Consider the following 19,756-nt stretch of genomic DNA (forward strand, 5'->3'; position numbering starts at 1 on the left):
TAGTCTATGAACTCGTATCGATGAGTACTTTACAATCATATAAGAGTCAAAATAAAATTATACAAAAAGCAAAAAGTCAAACTTGACACCCTCGGACAATTTGGACCGCAACTTGTCTTACTTTTTGACATGCTACTAATCTACAAACTCAGGATGACATTTACTTTGCAACGATGTTTGGTCAATGCAAAATTCCATCTAGATTAAAAAGTCAAAATTTACCCCTCCTCGATCAATGGCGGTCAAACCCCATCAATCTTGGTCAACATAAAAAAAATTCTAGTGTGCTTTGGAACGGGATATTATAACAATGGTTTATATTGTTTCATCATTATATGTAATGCTTGTAATAGTCATGAGTGACAAAATCGGAAGACTTCCATCAATGAAATTTTCAAGATTACACCCAACATTCATTGGTAAAATTTGTGAACACCAGATAATATATTTATGTTGTTCCAATTTGTAGAGAACAGAGAAATTAGCAGGGGTAATATCAGAAAAGGAAGGAATGATTGATGAAAGAATCACTGCAAAGGAGTTAGATGATGAAGTGCTATTTGGATCGAAAAAGAACTCATTAGAGTATCCTATAGGATAAGCTCTAATACCATAAAAGGAAAACAGAGTATGAAAAATAAGGACTTTACCAGCTTTATATTGATATTACGTATAAATACAAAAGAGTGGGTTATATCATAACCCTATATACATCTATCTGATATTACAACATCTCTATAATGATAAAGGTTAGCTTATCACATATAGATTTACACAACATAAAAGGTCTTTCTTTGGTAGGATTACAATATCATTCAGCCTAGGACTAGGACTTATAAGGAGACTTATCAGCAAGAGTGATCGTTACTCTATCATATATAGACATCCCAAAAGTTGTCACCAAAGCCACCAAATCCATCACCCCCATCATATTATTCATCAAAGTATCGAACCCCCAATTCAGTATTCTATCAAACATTTTATAAAAGCTCTATTTGCCCTCTATTTTAAGATTTTCATCACTAAATTTAACTTTTATCAGTTGTTTGCTCTATATGATCTATCTGAGACTTCACTTGGGCTTTATCATATGCTTCGTGCATGGTTTTCTTGGAGATGGCGTCTTTGGTCTTCTCCATTGCAGTTGCGATCTTGTGCTTGCATTTTATACGGCCATCGTAGATAAGCTCTTTGGGACTTTTCCCATTTTCGTAACGACCAAGTTTTAGAAGAATAGAGGAAGAAGAAGAAGAAGAAGTAGGTGAATATGGCAAGGGTGTCCTAGAAAACTGTGGTGTAGACATAAACCAATATTCATATTCCTCCAAAAATGGTCAGCCTTACAATTTGTTTAGTCTCTATAGATATTTACCTCTTTGTGTGTATCACGTACTCTGTGTGTCTTGATCATTTGCATCATCATTCTTGATAATATTTCCTCAGCTAATTCACTTTACTTCCATGTAACCCATTTTTTGGGCAACAAAATAGACGTCTTGTATATGGGAGATGCAGAACCTAATTCAAATGGATCCATGGAATTGATTAAGAAAGTTTATTACCCATCTCATGTTGGTTAGGTTCTCTACTAAAAGGATGTGGATTTGGGATGCTTATAGTAACAGCGTCTCTAACTTCACAAACCACTTCTTCTTCATCATTAACATTCTTGGTATGACTACTTATGGTCATGGTCTTGCTTTCTTCCTTGCTCTTGTTGGATTTCAGACTCCATTATTCAACTCAGCAGGTGGTTTTCTAAACTTATTCAATACAACAACATCAGACTCATTGAGTAACCAAATTATACTAATTAAATTTGATACTTTCTCCAATCTAAAATAAGATCCTCCATATACTCATGTTGGCATTAACAGTAATTTAATTGCTTCCACGCTCGTCACACCTTGGAATGCTAGCTTCCATAGCTATGATGTTGCTCATGTATGGATTAACTACAGCTCAAGTACTAAGAATGGGTCATAGTTTGGATTTCTACTTCGACTAGTCAGTTTAGAGAAAGAAACATGCTTAATTCATGGGAGTTCAATTCAACAATAACGGATACAAAATGACGGAAAACATGGAAAGAGGAGGAGATCGCTAATAATGGGTGTAATAGTTTCAGACGATGCTATGGTAGCATGTGTAGTAGTTATTGCATTTTCAATATTGCTATGTTAATGCTGGTATAACAAAAATAATTAAAAGTTTATCAATTGCAGCACTATAAATTTAGAATCCATACACATATATATATATATATATATATATATATATATATATATATATATATATATATATATATATATATATATATTGTATTTGATATACTAACCTTTTATATGCAGCCATTGAATCAATATAAAGTTTCTTCAATTTGCAAAATAGATAACAAGGTGACAGAAGCAGTGCTTAATGGACACACTGCTCTCTAACTTTTCACTCTCAAGTTTATATTAAATAGACAAGATAGATGCGTTAAAAATCTCAATGCTATATGCATTGTATTAATATGTTAATGATTTATTCCCAATTTATTTATATATATACAAAATAATTAACAAAATAATAACAATAATAATAATAATATAATATAATATATAATGAATAATAATAATAATAATAATATAATAAAACAGGGAATAAGTCAACTGGGATTTTAAAGAAAATAGATCCTTTAGTCTAATGGGTCAACTGAAATGTTACAGAGAATGTGCAGAAGGGCTCTATTGAAAACAAATAAATATAGAAGTCTCTTTCATTATTGGTATAAACAAGCCCTATAAATGAGTTATATGATTATGACTAATCTACATAAAATATCTAACATGCCATTCAGACGGAGGCAAAGTAGAAGGAAATTCGATGATGATGGGTCCGTTGAGACGTTGAATTTGACATTAGGATCAGTAGGTCCTAGAAGGTTTTCTTACGGAGAGCTTGCATCAGCTACCAGCAACTTCTCAAACGAAAGCAAACTCTGTCAAGGTGGCTTTGGTGCCCTTTACAAGGGATATCTAATGGACTTGGATATTCTAGTCGTTGTGAAGAAAATCTCGAAGGGTTCCAAATAAGGAAGAAAGGAGTACATAACTGAAGTGAAGGTCATCAGCAGCTTGAGACATCGGAATCTTGTGTAACTCATAGGATGGTGCCACCATCGAGATGAGTTCCTGCTGGTTTACAAGTTCATGCCAAATGGCAGCCTCGATGCACAACTCTTCAGAAAAAGGAGTACTAGTCCTTTAACATGTGCTGTGAGATGCAGAATATCACTTGGAATAGCCTTTGCTTTGCTCTATCTTCATGAAGAGTGGGAACAATGTGTAGTGCACCGGGATATAAAATCTAGCAATGTTATGGTAGATTCTAGTTTCAATGTCAAACTTGGAGATTTTGGACTTGCCAGATTGATGGACCATGAGCTAGGTCCCCAAACAATTGGGTTAGCTGGGACGTTAGGCTACTTGGCTCCTGAATATATAAGCATAGGCAGGGCTGGTAAGGAATTTGATGTTTATAGTTTTGGAGTGGTTGCCTTTGAAATGGCTGGTGGAAAAAGGTCATTCGATCGTATGGGAAAGGATTGTGAGATGGGATTGGTAGAGTGGGTTTAGGATCTTTATGGAAAAGGAAAGCTTTTTTTGGCAATGGATGAGAAACTGCAGGGTAAGGATTTTGATCATAAACAGGTTGAGTGTGATGATTGTTGGACTTTGGTGTGCTCATCCTGACCGAACTCTGCGGCCTTCAATGACGCAAGCAATTTGTGTTGTAAACTTTGAAACGACATTGCCTAATCTTCCAATGAAAGTGCCTGTTCCTATTTTTCATGTACCAAGACCATCAGTTAGCTCAAATCGACCTTTAACAACCAATAGCCTAGAAGCGGGTCGGTGAACTAGAAATCAAACTGTTCTGTATATTGTATACGTACACAATTTTATGTCAGCATATGAATTCGGAATGCCAAAAATGCCAATTTGTTCTTTTTCTCTTTCATTCTTACTGTTGTGGATTTTATTAATTGTATTGTCGCACATGTTGAGTTGAAATAACTTTCAAAAATTATGGAATCGAAGTTTTGGGTCGTAAATGAGGAAAGGACAAATTAAATTCCTATATGGTGCTTTGTATCAAGAGTAGAGACGTAAAAACACTTTTCTCACTAATTAATTCTTTGAGTTGTTTTTGGCCCAAAAATTGATAGTTTTGCAAACTAGTTTGTAAACAATTTTCAAAGACAAAAAACAAAGAAGCATGTTCGAGTAAATGAAAATTATATATATATATATATATATATATATATATATATATATATTAAATACAAAAAAGCATAACTTTAAATCATGTCCGGTTTAGTAATCAATTAATATTCACTACAATCCGATCAAATTTATTAATCAAAAACCAAAAAAAGCTGGTCAAGGACACCAATACATGATCCTCTCTATTAGTTACATTGCTTGTGGAACAACAAATTTGAATTCCTACAAAGGACTAGGAGTTCAATTAACATGCAGAGAAATAAATATTCAAGACATTAACTAAAATACTTCCTATCTCAAATCTAACGTATACATCTTATAAGCGTACGTATATTTTACAGCACAAAATATTTAGCAAGCCAAATATTACAGACATATAGATCAAAAAGGAAGACTTTTGATCGCCGACCATGCAGAACCATATTGTTCATGTATGTGGATCAGAGGAATCAAAGCACCAACATTACACGCCGTCCCAAATGAACAAGATGACAACTAAGAGCCATTAAAGTTAGTATGTTGAGAATTGAAGAGCATGTATTTAGTTTCTTTAGCCTGTTATTCAACTTCATAACCCTATTCCTAACTTCAGGATCCACTCCTGGTAGTGATGATGCTGAGGGAGCTGAGGCATCCTTGCCATTGGTAGTTAAGGGTGACGGTCCGTTGACCGGCCTGTGCTCGGTTGTTGCTCCGCCCGGCGGATCTGCCGTAAGTTCTTGTTTTCCTCTTCCCTCTTCCTTCTCTAGCCTCATCTTCTCAAACATTACCTACACAAAAACGAAACAAAGTTCAATTTGAGAACTTGGCCGTCCAAAGGATTTCATGTTCATGACCAATTTCAATAGCATTTAGTGAAATTGGGTTGGGTTGAGAATATAATAGGCCTAGAAGTTGAGAAAATCTCCAGTGCATCGGTGAGCTGGTACCACTTTCAATGCATTGTTGACACGAATTGAAAAAGAATCCATTATTATTTTTTATATTTTACATTTTTTTTTCATATTTAATGTTTTAATATTTAATATTTTAAATGATGATAAAAAATAATAATAAAATTTTTTAATACGTGTCAACAATGCATTGGAAATGGTACCAACGCAATTGGTACTAACTATGCACGAAGATTTTCTCCTAAAACTCACACCGCACCAAGTCTTAACACATTTTTGTTAGCAATTTCCAAAATAAATGAATATAAAAAAAATACAAAAAATAAAAAAGACCTAGAAATCTAAGAAACTTTTTAAAGGGCTTAGTCAATGTTCTTCAAGCGAATGTCTTAATCAGTCATTGTTTGAAAAAATACCCCACATAATGCACAATTAAATTGTGCTTTTGGATAAGTTTTTCAGCCACCACAAGTTCATATTGTAGGACAAAAGGTCGACAATGAGACAAACCCACACCATTATTAATAGGCATGTCCAATGGGCATCCTATCTTATTTAGTGGACCTTTTTAACACATCAACCCCCATTATATCCAAAATTAAGACCAACAACTATAAACATTAAATCCCTACTCACCTTAGTAGCTCGAGGTTCCACGTAGAACAAATTGGCCAAATCCATCAAAAGCGAGGACATAAGACAATAAGTATGAAACATTTCAATCTTGCTGGAAAACAACCTTCCTTTATGGGACAATAAATGACCCAACAAAGCCAACCCAATACTCCAAGCCATAGCCTTAAAATAAACAGGGTATATCTTGCTCTGTACGACTCCAAATTGATGTCTAGGCAGGGCATTGGCTAAGACATAGCTCGAGATAAACGTAACCCACGTAGACATCCCGAAAGCTGCAGCCAAACCCACGAAATTCATCACCCCAAATACATTGCTCATCAAATTACCGAACCCATAACTTGGCTTTTCATAAAATCTCTTTTTGCTCTTTGTTTTAATCTTTTCAGCACCATCTCTAACTTTAGCACCGGCATGCTCAGTAATATTATGTGTAGCCTCACCTACCTGTCCTGAAACGTTATCAACCACATCGTTAGCGATGGTCTTCCCTACATCCTTTGCGGCTTTCATGGTTTCTTTAGCTTTCTCCGCCGATTCTTTAGCCCGGTGTTCTATTCTCTGTGCTTTATCTGAAACGGTCTCTTTGGCTTTGTCATAGGCTTCCTCTACTGCTTCTCCGACGTCGTGTGCTTTATGAGAAACTCTCTCTTTGGCTTTATCATATGCTTCGTGGGTTTTCTCAGAGACTGCGTCTTTCGTCTTCTCCATTGCAGTTGCTATCTTGTGCTTGCATTTTCCATATGCATCGCAGATGAGCTCTTTGGGACTTTTTCCATCTTCGTAACGACCGAGATTCGGAACGAGAGAAGAAGAAGAAGAAGCTTCTTTGATCTTATCCTTTGCATTTCCTAATGCATCCATGGTTTCTGTAGAAAATTTCTGATAAGTATGGGAAATTCCATCGCCATCATAGTCAGGTGAGATTGAGATTTTTGTGTTTGGATGTTGTTTTTGATCGTCGTATTCAACGACAACGACTCGGTGGCCCTTTTTTACTATCACTTCCTCCTGATTCTTCTTCTTCTCCGATAGTGGTGGTGATGGAGACCAAACTCCTGCTGCGAATAGTGAAGTGAGAACTAGGCAAAGGGAAACAAGATTCATCATTTTTTTTTTTTTTCTGCTTTGCTTTGTGGATGTTCTTCAATGGAGATTTATTAGTGCAAAAATGGTGACTTTGTAGTTTTGGAGGGCTTTAGGCAAGGTCAGTTGAGTGGTCGACACGTAGTATGTTGAGGGTTGAATCGAAACCGACACGATTGCAATTTGAATGCCACGTCGGTTTCCACGTGTCGAAATCGTAGGTGATCATGCGAAAAGCTATTGCCGTTCGGTGTTTTCTTTGGATGGAGTTTCTCTCTCGGTGCAAAGCTGATGATCAAATCCTTATCCATTCTTCTACTATTGAGTACTGTTTATTAACTATCTAATATTTTATTTAAACCTTTTTTTTTTTTTTTAACTTTTTGTCATTGCTTTTTATTTTGTTTTTATGTTTTATTTTAAGTTTTCTATTTTTTTAAACATTAGGTCAGATTTTAATTTTTCTTTTTTACTTTCTGTAGGAATAAAGACTTTAACACCTTTTTTCTTTTCTGTTTTTTTTTCTCCTTTGATCTGGAAAAGACTTTATCAGTTTTGATGTCTGAAACATTTCTTAAATAGGATTCCATTTGGTAATATATTCCTAGAAACGAACAAATAACAAGCTCATTTGGTAGTATAAAAAGTTATTCCATAATTATTATGACTGGTTATTGTTTCAATATGCAACTAATTATGCCATATTACTTTTTAATATATAACAGGTAACTTTTCAAAAGGATAAGCAATTTGTCACCTTGGCCAGCGGTGCGATTTATGTTAATATAACTGTAATTAATTCGTCTCATTTAAATGTTTTTTTAAAATATTTAATAATAAAAATCTATCTATAAAAATCATATCATTTCATATGGCCCATTGGATCACGGCAATAACAAATGATATTTTCCTTTTAAAATGATATGCATTCTTTACTTTATATTTTATGTTTTTTGATTTTCTTTCTTACTTGGTTTCTAGCCTTAAAGGTTTTCTTTTAAATGTTTTTTCATTATTATGATGTATATTGGAATGAATAAATTTGAATTTAAGATTAAAGTATTTCCATGATAAACACTCTCATTCTTCCACTATATTAAATTTCAATAATCTTATACATTATATCTTTTATCTATTATATTTTGTTTATCTGTCAAAATTTTATTTGGTACCATATTTTACTTTCTACAATTCTAACATTATATATACTTCACTTTTTCCCCCATCAACCATTCTTCAAATTAATGTGTCGTTCAGGTAGATTGATTTTCCAAATATTTTACCCTTAAAATGTGGAAGAGTGGTGAACAAGATATGCATAGGTGAAGAAAGCAAATACATAAAGTTGAAAACAAAAAAAAAAAAACAAAAAAAAACAAAAAAACAAAAAAAAGTTGAACATGATAAAATAAAAAATTGAAATTGTTCTTTTAAAAATTTTCCTACAAGCGAACCGTATGAAAATGCAATAGGAGACTGCAGTAGCGGCGAGAGTGCACATAGGCCTAAGGGTGTCGGATCTATATTTAAATATTCTGTTAACCAATCAATAAAAAAGGAAAAAAAAAATCAATAAATATGTGAATCCCATCAAAGATATTTACCACTAAATTTCGAAAATCATATAGACAGTGTTTGTCATTCCCTATTAAAATGCAAATTATTCAATAAAGTAATAATTTTATCATTACATTAATTTCGTTAAAACAAATTTATAATTTGAATTGTCCACTAATTGAAAATTTAAATTGTTTATCCTTAAAAAAAAAAAAAAAAAAAAACACCCACACATACAAAGGTCATGCAAACATCAACAACCTGAAAAAACCAAAAAAAAAAAAAAAGGAAAAAGAAATAATGTTTTTTTAAGCCTAATTTTATTTTTGTCATTTTGAAAAAATTATAATTGTATTTTCATACCACCCTTCTAAAGTTTGCATCAATTATGATTTAACTTTTCAAGTTTTAAAATTATAATCAGCACTTTATAGGATCTCTTGATAATGAATTATCAATCCAATGAGATTTTAAAATTTTAGGTTCTAAATAAGTTTGCAAAAATTAAAAAAAAAAAGAGGAAAATTAAGAGAAAAATTATAATTGAAATGTGAAATTCTATTTTGATTGGAATTTTTTGAAAAAACTAATAGGGATTGTCTCTCACGATCACCAGCGAAGCCAGTGCAGAGGCAACAGGGGCACTTTCCCACGCTAATTTTCATAATTTCCACAATAGTATTAATGATTTATAATTTTTTTTAAAAAAATAATTTTATCATTTTAACCTCATAATTAAGAATGCATGTGGTTTTAGCAAAGGCTAATAATGAAGTATGATTAGATCCATGATTAGATCCATTTGATTCTCTCCCTCCATTATCTCATATGATAAAGGAAAAGTAAATATTTAGCATTCATCAAACAATTATCCTCTATTATCACGATTTATGAAACAATTACCTCTCTCAATCAAAGTCTTTTTCATTAATTTTTTTTTTCCAAAAAACCTATTTTTTTATCATTCCATGTTCATTCAAATATTATCAAAATTCTTCTTCTACTAATCTTTTTTTTTTCCTTTTTTTTTTTGGCAATATTCTCCTACTAATTTTTTCCAAAAATTGATTAAAAAAAAATACTCTTTATCACATAAAAACGACAACAAAAGATTTGCACTCGTTTATTATAAAAAAAGTACTCTTCAATAATTTTTTGAAGTTATTTATTTGATCTAATTATATTTCTTTTGAATCTTAATTTGTACAGTATTTTTTTCCAAAAAAAATCTTGTATATTTAGTTATTATTTATTTGAGCTAGTTATAATTTGCATCCTTTTTTATTAAATTCTACAAATTTTATAATTTTTTTTTGTTTTATTTTATCCTTCCTTACATTTTCTCCACTTCTAAAAATCTTGATTCCGCCCTTGCTCACTATCTCTCAACCATAGTTTAAAATATTGAAACCTTTTAATGAAATTTTCTGTTTTTAAACATATTGAAAAAATTTTTACCTTTTAAGTAGACATATATATAATTTTTGTAATATCCATTGAAATTTTTAATATCTCCATAACTTTTATGAAAATTTTTATCATAATATCTATATTAAATATTCACAATTTGGTTAAAAAATTTATAATTTTCTTGAAAATTTTTGAAATTTTCATGAAATTTTAGAAATATTTATGATTTTTTTGTTAAATTTTTTTATCAAAAATTTTTATAAATATTATTAATGTTTAACAAAGTTTTTTTCTAAATTAATATTATTGATATATATTTTTTTTTACTTTAAATTGTCCTAAGATAATTAGGCAAATAAAAATAAAAATTCATATCTAACAAATAATATTCAAAATTACATTAGATAATTCTACCTATCATATTTTTATAAAAAATTAATATTAAAAGTTACAAATTTACCTATTTATTATTATTTTCTTACAATAATAAATTTAATATTTTTAAAATATTTTAAAGTTGATAAAAATTAAAACATAGACAAAAATTGAAAGACATGTAGGAAATATATTTTTTACAAATTAAGGTTTAAAATTTCAATATTGATAGCATTTGATACATGCGAATTTAACTTTCAAACTTTATATTGATGGTATATTAACAATTACATATAAAATTATCAATGAAATATGTTTTTTAACAAGAACAGAAAGATACAAATAATTCATAAAATATAATATAATAATAATAATTGTTTTGTATATTTTAATTAATAAATGATTATATTAAATATTATTTTTTTATTAATAATAATATATTTTAAACTATTAATATGTATTATAAATTGTTTAATTAAGAGATATAATATACATTTAATATTTTTACAATTTTAATCATTAATTTAATAATTAAATAAATTAATTATAAAATTTTAATAAAAAAAATTTAGTTTTTAAATAAATTTTCATCAATTTTTATTATTTTTTTATCAACATTTGATAATTTTAATAATTTTATAGATATTTTTATATTTTAAATTTTTAATATTCTTATTCGTATCGAAATTTTAAGCTTTGCTCCCAACTTCCTAAATCTCTCTAGCAAATTTTAACTGTAGAAACTCCACTGATTTTAACCATCTTAATTTGTTGAAGAGGAGGACAATAGGAAGGAGGCTTTCTTGATGATGCCATGATTGCTTAGGTTTTTTCTTTTTTTTTCTTTTAATAAATTTGTGTTTCTCTTTTTGCTTCCAAAAAAATATAAAAAAGAAATACCTAAATTGGGGAATTTCTTGGAGTTCTTAACTCCAAAAAAGAATTTCAGTATAATAAAAATAAAATAAAAATGAAAAGAGAATTTTTATTTGTTATGTCCAAATTATATAAATTATAAAATTCAAAATTTATTTGTTTTGGATAGGGAAAAAAAATTGAAAATAAGACAGAAAATTTGTTTCCTTGTGATTTTCGTCAACATCCAAACAAACAAGAGAAAAAAATTGATAAGGAAAATGATTTTTTTCTTATGCATTTTCTCCCCTTTATCCTTCAACCCACTTTTTCTTTTTCTTTTTTTCTTTTTTGTAATACCCACATTTTCTGAACTTCCAACACAACCTTAAGATAATATATATGAACAAGAGAATATTTATATATATATTTATTTATTTTGATAGAAAAATGAATAGGAGAAGATGAATGATGTTAATATGAATGGGTTGTAACGACAACCTCACTGCAAAAGGTGTATTAACGGTTACATATGTAATATGCTGTGGTAATTGATGATGAGTAGTAGGCATACATGTTGATTTAGTATATAAATAAATGATGATGAGGTATGTGACGGCAAACTTTTTGTATTAATGGTTACATCTACTATTGAATCCCCAATTTATTATTATTTTTTTTTTTTTGTTAAAAAAAAAGAAAAAGCAATACTAATGAATCCATCCATAATGATTCCGTTGATATGTACGTGTCCTTTTTTTTTTTTTTTTTTTGACAGCTAACAAGGTGTCGATGGTGTTAATCATAATGAAAAAACCCACAAATATCTATAGCATCTAGAAACAAAAATTCTAAAATTGCTTTCAAGCTTCAAAGTCATTAATAACACAAACAAAATTTGGAACCCGTCCCACGAATCATCATCAATTTATTGAACACCGTAAAATACATATCATAAAAATATTGCTAATTAATCTTCAAATTTATTTCCTGTACAACTTTTTCTTTTCTCTGTCTTAAGCACTTCAAAATACCGATATCAATTTCAATAGTATAAAATTAATGCACAATATATATATATATATATATACACCTACACATTATAATCTATAAATAAAAAAATCCATGATGTTCCCAAAAACAAAAATAAATAAATAAAAAACTTATCCTTGATCCTCTACCTATAAAAGTGAAATCTAAAATTTAAAATTGTTAACCAACTATAACCTTTTTAGACCCAACTTCATAAATTGAACAATCATGATTAGCATCTTAATTAAACAAAGAAAGAAAGAAAAAAAAAAATCTTTGAAATATCTTTGTTTGGATTTGGTAGCAAACATGACAAAAGAATAAAAAAGAAAAGAAAAATGAAGAGGGTGTAGTAGGCCGGTTGCACAGGGGGTAGGGCTGTATCCCCCCGGAGAAGGCAATTATTTGATGATTCCCACGAACGTGTTGGAAAAGGCATGGGGCCCCATTTTGCAAGCCGAAAAAACACCACCCAATATATATATATATATTTTTAATATTTTATTATTTATTACTTTTATCAGAAGGAGAGGCAACTGGGTCCCACACGAGGAAAAATGGGACCCAGTTATAATGGGACCCATCCCATGCACCCTGCAAACTGGCACTCACTGCATGACTGCAATTTTTTTTTGGCTTTCCTCGCTTTCATTTCACATCATCTTCTTATTACTGTCTCTCTGTCTCTCTGACGCACTCATTTTCTCGGTGTTTACCCCACAACCAAACACATTTTATCTCTCTTTCTATAAAACCCATTTTTTATTTTTACTTTTTTTTATTATTATTATTTTTTCTCTCCCATGTTTTGTGTCTCCGTCACTTCCGCTTTCACTTTCTCTCTCCCTCTTGGAGGAGAGAAAAGGGGAGGATCTGTTTGGTTGGTTGGTTGGACTTTTAGTGAGAAACTTTAGAGAGAGATAGATAGACTAGACCTTCGAGGGTATCTGTCTATCTCCATTTTTTTTTTTTTCTTTTTGGCTGCGCTTCTCTTCAAAACCCTAGTAGCAGTGGGTTAACACCACCACAAAAAGCTTCGGTCGCGATCCATATTTGGACCCAGGATCCAGGTCCATTTCTTTTCGTAATTCTTGATCTTTGTAATTTTTCCGAGCTGGGTTTTTTATCCTTTTTCGTGTTTTTATGTGTTTAATTGGATTTTTCTGTTTTTGGGTCATATGTTGTTTTGTGGGTTGGAAAGTATTCGGTTTTTTGTTTGAATCTGAATGATTTTCAGAAGCACAGTTTTTTTTTTTTTTTTTTTTGGTTGGGTGCTGGATTTCTGTAATTTCAAGTTCTATCTTTGCGTTTCGTTGCTTAAAAAGATTTGAGGGAATTCAAAGTTGAATGAAATCTTAGAGCCTTAATATAGCAAGTCTCTGACTTCTTAAATATAATCTCTATAATTTTCCTGCATTTTCTTGGGGAACGAATGGGCTTCTCTTTTGAGGCGAAATTAATATATATATATATATATATATATATAAAGTTACAGCTCCACCTCAAAAAAGAAAGAAATTGTGCTTCGAGAATTGATCTTTGTTGACAGATTTATAGTAGTTTGGATTTTTGGAAATTGTGCTTGTAAATTTTATTGACTTCTTGCTGTATGTGCTTCGAGAATTGATCTTTGTTGCGATTGAGGAACTAATTTTCAACAACTAAACAAGGTGTGGGATTTGTTCCATTTGTATATCCATCAAAATGGTGAATAGATAAACCATATATCAAATTTGCATTTTGTCCAATTTGTCAATTTCAAAAGTCTGAGCATAATGGCCGCAATTGATTCAGTGCATCTTAACCTTGTTATGTTGTTACCCGCATAATTTTGAGATTCAGCATTCATGTAATTTGTGTTTCGAATAGCAAGTTACTCTAAGAAGAAGAAAAGAGTATTCAGTGATATAAAATTCCTCTATTTTGATTATCAAACATGCCCCGCTGCTTGGACCAAGGTTATAAACTATAAATTTATATTTCTGATTCAGACATTTAAAGTGGGAAAGAAGCATGATGTATTGTTTTTGTTTTTCAACTTGTTTAACCTAAGAAACTTGGGAATAGCAATTAGCCCGGTTGAAAAGTTGTGTAATTTTGAACAATGGTATTCTTGAATAAAATCGTCAATGCATTATGCTACATTATTACTTAACAGAGAATTATCTCATGTTAGTTAAGAGGTGTTTCCTACTTATGAATAAAGCTTCTTTGTCATTATTCCAGCTTTGTTACCTCGAAACCTAGTTGATCAAATATGGTAGATCCTGATTTTTGATACTATGTATTGCTTGATTTTGTACTCCCATATGTATGCACATTGTCATCTTTCAAGGAGAATCTTCCTTTTTGCAGAGTTTGGAGTCTTTAAGGATCATATAAACAAAGCACTTTTGGAAATTCAAGGAATTCTTTTAAAATTTGTTCTCTTTAGTTCATGAAGAAGTAAGATCTGCTTTATCTAGTATGTTGAAAGATCATTCAATGATGAATCTTTAGTTGATATAAAGTTTTTCAATTTTCTAAGTCAATAATATTCACCCCAATCCTGTGAATTGTAAGAATAAATTTTAGGTGTTTTGTAGTAAATATGTATTTTCTATTAAATGTTTTTAAAATATTATCATTTATTTATTCTTAAGTGACTTCTTCTCCTCTGTTTTCTTATTATGAAATACCCTTCAAGTTAGAAATATTATTATCTACTTCCGGTTCCATTGTTTTAAGGTCCTTAGAGGGGGTCATATGGATATGATCCTAATCATCAGTATTTTTTAATGAAATGGATGCTCTCTAGGTTTGCAGTATGTCCTCATGCATGGTTGCATCAGGCATTTCTTTCATGAAATGGAGATCTAAATATGAATCTCTGTGCACATGAGCTTTGGAAGAGGAAAAAGAAAGGAAAAAGTAAAGGTTTTATGTATTTTCATTTATGAATTGAATTTATGCCATTTCTCCTCAGCAGAGGACATTTACCATCTGTACTGAAAACTTGCCCTCGCCAATGTAAGAAGTCATTGACTCTTTATATGGCAGAAAATGATACCTGAATTTATCTGTCTACCATCGGTTAGTCCTAGAGGATTCATTGCACTTATGAAGATATGGAAATGCTGTTGTTTTTAGATCTCTAACTTTCAGTTACTAGGTTTCCATAGCTGTACGTTGTTATTTTGTTACAGATAATTTTGATTAAGGACTGCCTTTTCTTTGGTTATTGTTTATAGAATTTTGGCATGCTATAGCAAATTGATTTAATTTTTATGTTGGTAGTTTATAGTCAGGATGCTTTGCCCTTATATTTCTTTCCAATCGTACTCATTAATAATTAGGTTAACTTTGGAGGTTTAATGTATGAAAAGGCTTCTTATCTGTGCTTTGGATGATGCTAATTGTTTAATGGAATATAATTTCATTGCCTTTTTTGGACGATGTGGGTATTTACTGCTTCTGTTCTATTTTATCCTTTTACTTCTTATTCTTCTTGTAGTTTCTTCTATTGTTCACTGATCACTGGTTTGAGCTACAAACACATTAAACCATGAAACCATCCTTACACCCTCATTCTATAAATGCCCAAAACTGTCATGCACATCCAAGCTGCAGTCCCTAGTCACTGCTCTCCTTAAATCTGTTTTCTTCTTATATTGAAAACTCTTATCTTCAAATCTTGAAACCTTTGTTTCGTTACCAAGCACGCTCACAATCTGCTTCTACAATGTTAAATTACACAACTAAACCTTGAACAATATCTAATTATGGTTTGTGTCCTGCCACCTTTCTTTCAAGATATTCTGTTAGCTGCAGGATGGAAATGCTCTACCATTGTCAGTTCAATTTTCTTTTGATGAATATGAATTTTTTATGCCTGGGACATGTTTTGCATTTTTCTACATACATAATTGTTATTTATTGCTAAGATCCTGAATTAAGAATTCAGAATATTGATTAATAGTATCCACACAGTATCCAAAGTTCCCTAGATGCAAATGGGAGGGTAGAATAATATATTTTTCCAAGATATTAGAAAAATGATGGTTATACATTGGGTATATGATATCGATGTAGGTAGACAAAGGTTCAAATAAATCTTTTACTTGTTACGTTTTGCTATTCTTTTTTTTTTTTTTTTTAAAGAAAATAAGAAAAAAGAAGCTACCCTTCCCTTGTTTTCAGTTTTTAGTCAGGACAAACTGAGTTCTAGTTTTAGTACAAGTGAGATTACTGATAAAGGATGGACATTATCTTTTTGCAGAATTATGGCTGTTGATATCTAGATCCATCAGAACTGCATGGCTTTTGTTAGAGTTGCTCTGTATTCAGTCGTCCTGCTGCAATGATCACACAGTCATAAGTGTGCATATTTAATAGATATGCAATTAACATTCTTCACTCTATATATCTGTAACTTGGTTGCTTTAGCAGCCTGCAGATTTTGGTGGATGGAACTATTTCTTCAATACTTGGCTGTCATTAGATTCTGTTTTTGAGGTCCTATCGACTACCTATGGATCACCATGATTTGAAGGCAAGTGAAATAGAAATTAATGCTGGGAACCACTGTTCTCCTAGAAAACACAGTCTATTGGAGAAGACAAATAGCTTGCCTGATTTCTGTGTAGGATTAACTGATGCAAATGTTGGACTACAAAAACAGGGGCATGAATTTGACTGTGAAACAAGTGATTGTAAGGCAGAAAAGCTGCCAGAAATTGAAAGGAATGATCATATCTCTTCCACAGATTGTGCACAGAGAAATATGGATGATCTTTGTTCAGAGGGTGGTCAACCCCTTGACAAAAACATACATGACAAAATGAATGGGTATTGGCTGAATCAGCGTGAAAATGGACTGAAGTTTGTGATGCAAGCAGTGTTCCCTGATAAGCAATGCAAAACCGAGTCTTCTTCTTCTAATTCAACCCAGGTTATTCTTCCGGCTTCTTCTAATGATAGCTGTCAGGAAACTAATGCAAGCATAGCAAGCAAGCATAGCAAAACTAATGGAATGGACACTTCCACTTGCACTGACTTCAGGAGTAATCTCAAAGAGTCTGCATTTAGAAGCTCACCACCTGGTATAGCAATTTATGCTCCCAAAGCTGAGCCAGAAACTAGCAAAATTTTACCTGGAAAAATTTACAATTTGGTTGAAGCTTCTGAAACCCCTGAGAGTTTTAGAGCAAGGAATGCTGGTAAGGTGCTAGGAATGAGTTCAGACAATAACTATGGTAATATGGAGGATGCTGATCTTCTGAAACCTGATTTGTTTAAGAAGCAAAATGTGAGGCTTGTTAATCAAGGTAAACCAGATGTTCTTTATGAGATGGATGATGCTGTGGATGTCGCACGAAGAGTGGCTAGGGAAGTTGAGCAAGAGGTTGAGGCTTCAGGAAGCACCTCTTCTGTACAAGGGAGAAATAGTGAGACAATTCACCAGAGTTTTGTTGATTCTGCAGATTCCAGAAGAAAAAGCTGCTTAACCGAAAACGGATCTGTAATCCAGCAAGGCAATGGACAAGACAAATCTATCAGTGTCTGTTCTACAAAAGACATGGATACTGAAGTGGCTCACAAAGGTAATGATGGTCACCACAAGCAGGAGTTATCTTATCTAACCAGGAAAGCTGAAAGTTTAACCTCAAATGAACATACCAGTCATCATTCTAATCTTGATCTTAATGAAGATATTTTGCAATATGAAGTTGAATACCCTGAACAGTCGGTTAAAGAAGTAGTATTTAATCCTGCAGAAAGTGTGTCAAAGCCAATACCTGTAGTGGCCAAATCTGGAGTTTCATTGTGCTTACCCATGTCCCAAGTACTGAAAGAAGGGGAACTAGGTTGGAGGGGATCTGCTGCAACCAGTGCCTTTCGGCCAACTGCTGTTTCCAAGAGTTGGATAGGAAGTAAGGCATGTTCTGGTAATGATAGTGCAAAACATTCACCCTTTAAAGGGATTGACCTCAATGTTGCTGCTATAGGAGTTGAATTTGGAAGTGAATTATGTCAAGAGAAATCCACTCCAGAAAAGTCTAGTTTCCCCCCAAATGGGTCTTCTATGGAAGAAAGTTCTAGTCAAGCAAGAAGATTCAGTTTCGATCTCAATTGTGTTAGTGAAATTGACAACTGTCAGGAATTGTCTCCGCCAACTTCATTATCAAGGAATTGTGCAAGGGATTTTGATTTGAACAACAACCCAGCTTCTGCAGATGCATCTGTTTCTGCTTCTCAGCCTGGTGAAGGCACCAAATCCTTGAGAAATAGCGGATTAGATTGTCCTGCAGTTTTTTCAGTGGAGAATCAAGAACAACCAGAATTTAGGAGCTTCAAATCTGCTTTTTCTGCAGTCAATCCGTTTCAGGTTAGCCATGGTCATGCCCAACCCTTCCTGCTAGATGCATCCAATGTGCTCAAATCAAATGAGCAATTGCAGAGAGTAACTGTCCTGCAACCAAAGTTAAACTATACGCAACAACCTCCTCATGCTTTCCTCTACAGTAATGGATTCTGCATCGACCCAAAGAACAGCCTACCTCCTACTCTTTACGCGCAAGGTGTCATGCCATACTTAACAGATCCACATGCAACCACCATCTTCCCACAAGTATTAGGTTCTGCTGCTCTTTCTGCCTTTTCCAGGTCCCAACATGTTGTCCAGGTTCCTGATGGATCAGGTCCAAGCGATGTTGCAACCGCAAGGCCAAATGTTGATCGTTACAATGGGATGAATGCTATGGATAGTGGAAGCAGAGGTGCAAATGCTAGACAACTAAGTATTCCTTTAAGTAGTTCAACAGTTGAAGAACAAATGAAGACTTTCCAGCAAGTTTCCGTCTCTGCTCCACCGGCAAAGAGGAGGGAACCAGAAGGGGGATGGGATTCTCATCAGGTTTGCTTTAGACAAGTGGCTTCTTGGAAGTAGGTTGTCCACGTTTATCACCATCATCTGATTAAAGAATTGCATGCGAGTCAGAAACTACTATAAGTGAAGGTATACAGCTGTTTTGCTATCGTAGTTCAATTGTTTAACCTGACTACTTGAGTTACAGAGTCAGAGAACTGGCATTCATAATATGGGTTAAGATTATATGTTTTCCATGTATTATTCTTTGCCATTTTGAATCTAGACGTCATTTTTATGCTGTGCTTAGTTCTTCCAGAAGCTTCTGTACATGTTAATTCTATTTATTTCAACGAATATAACTCAGTAACGATAAGGTTATGTTGGAGAAATATGATTCCTACTGTTTCTAATGAATGAATGTTCTTGTACATTGAAGTTGACTCTGGTTCTAGTGATCATTTTTCTTTCCTTCAATGTTTCTATATATATATATATATATATATTTTTTTTTTTTTGTAACCCAGTGCTTCTTTTATTTTCCAAGTTCATATGCCATACTTGACCAGACTTTTTCTTGAAATCTTTTCATCTGCAGCATTGCCTTTCGCTTTCCTTCTTAGTTAGGGCAATGAATGAAACTTGTCTTCATCAAAATAACGAATTTATATGTTTGAAACATGTTTTTTTGTATGGGTGAAGTTCATGGTGATTGCAAAGTGTTAAACATCAATTCTAATGGCCTAAAATATCCATTAGTAGAACTATGTTCTGTCTCATTCAATTTTCCATGT

General features: G+C 32.3%; 2 protein-coding genes and 1 pseudogene across 4 annotated transcripts; 2 read left to right on the plus strand and 1 right to left on the minus strand.

The window, feature by feature from the left end:
* The first annotated feature begins 1,330 nt into the window (after positions 1-1,330).
* LOC107404926 (L-type lectin-domain containing receptor kinase IX.1-like) lies at positions 1,331-3,903 on the plus strand (annotated as a pseudogene).
* Positions 3,904-4,432: 529 nt separating this feature from the next.
* On the minus strand, positions 4,433-6,950 carry LOC107404927 (uncharacterized). Its single transcript, XM_016011930.4, has 2 exons — positions 5,801-6,950; positions 4,433-5,041 (listed from the first exon to the last, which is right to left on the minus strand). The coding sequence occupies exons 1-2, from the start codon at positions 6,908-6,910 to the stop codon at positions 4,721-4,723; spliced, it is 1,431 nt and encodes a 476-aa protein (XP_015867416.3). The 5' UTR covers positions 6,911-6,950; the 3' UTR covers positions 4,433-4,720.
* A 5,921-nt stretch (positions 6,951-12,871) lies between these two features.
* LOC107404929 (uncharacterized) lies at positions 12,872-19,393 on the plus strand. 3 transcript variants are annotated; one of them, XM_048475507.2, is made up of 3 exons: positions 12,872-13,185; positions 14,471-14,560; positions 16,374-19,393. In XM_048475507.2, the coding sequence occupies exon 3, from the start codon at positions 16,626-16,628 to the stop codon at positions 19,041-19,043; it is 2,418 nt and encodes an 805-aa protein (XP_048331464.2). In that variant the 5' UTR covers positions 12,872-13,185; positions 14,471-14,560; positions 16,374-16,625; the 3' UTR covers positions 19,044-19,393. The 3 variants fall into 3 exon arrangements, with proteins under 3 accessions (XP_048331464.2, XP_048331463.2, XP_048331465.2); XM_048475506.2 differs by lacking the exon at positions 14,471-14,560; XM_048475508.2 differs by lacking the exons at positions 12,872-13,185; positions 14,471-14,560 and adding an exon at positions 13,762-13,785.
* Positions 19,394-19,756: the final 363 nt, after the last annotated feature.

Source organism: Ziziphus jujuba, chromosome 5 (assembly GCF_031755915.1).
Source record: "Ziziphus jujuba cultivar Dongzao chromosome 5, ASM3175591v1".
NCBI classification, from domain to species: domain Eukaryota; kingdom Viridiplantae; phylum Streptophyta; class Magnoliopsida; order Rosales; family Rhamnaceae; genus Ziziphus; species Ziziphus jujuba.

What these genes read in the sequence shown, in the direction of transcription:
- LOC107404927 (XM_016011930.4), bottom strand. Translation starts at nt 6,910, where the DNA reads ATGATGAATCTTGTTTCCCTTTGCCTAGTTCTCACTTCACTATTCGCA. An exon ending in TGGAACCTCGAGCTACTAAG is followed by an intron (nt 5,042 to 5,800) that starts GTGAGTAGGGAT and finishes GTTTTTGTGTAG; the next exon opens with GTAATGTTTGAGAAGATGAG.
- LOC107404929 (XM_048475507.2), top strand. Translation starts at nt 16,626, where the DNA reads ATGGATCACCATGATTTGAAGGCAAGTGAAATAGAAATTAATGCTGGG.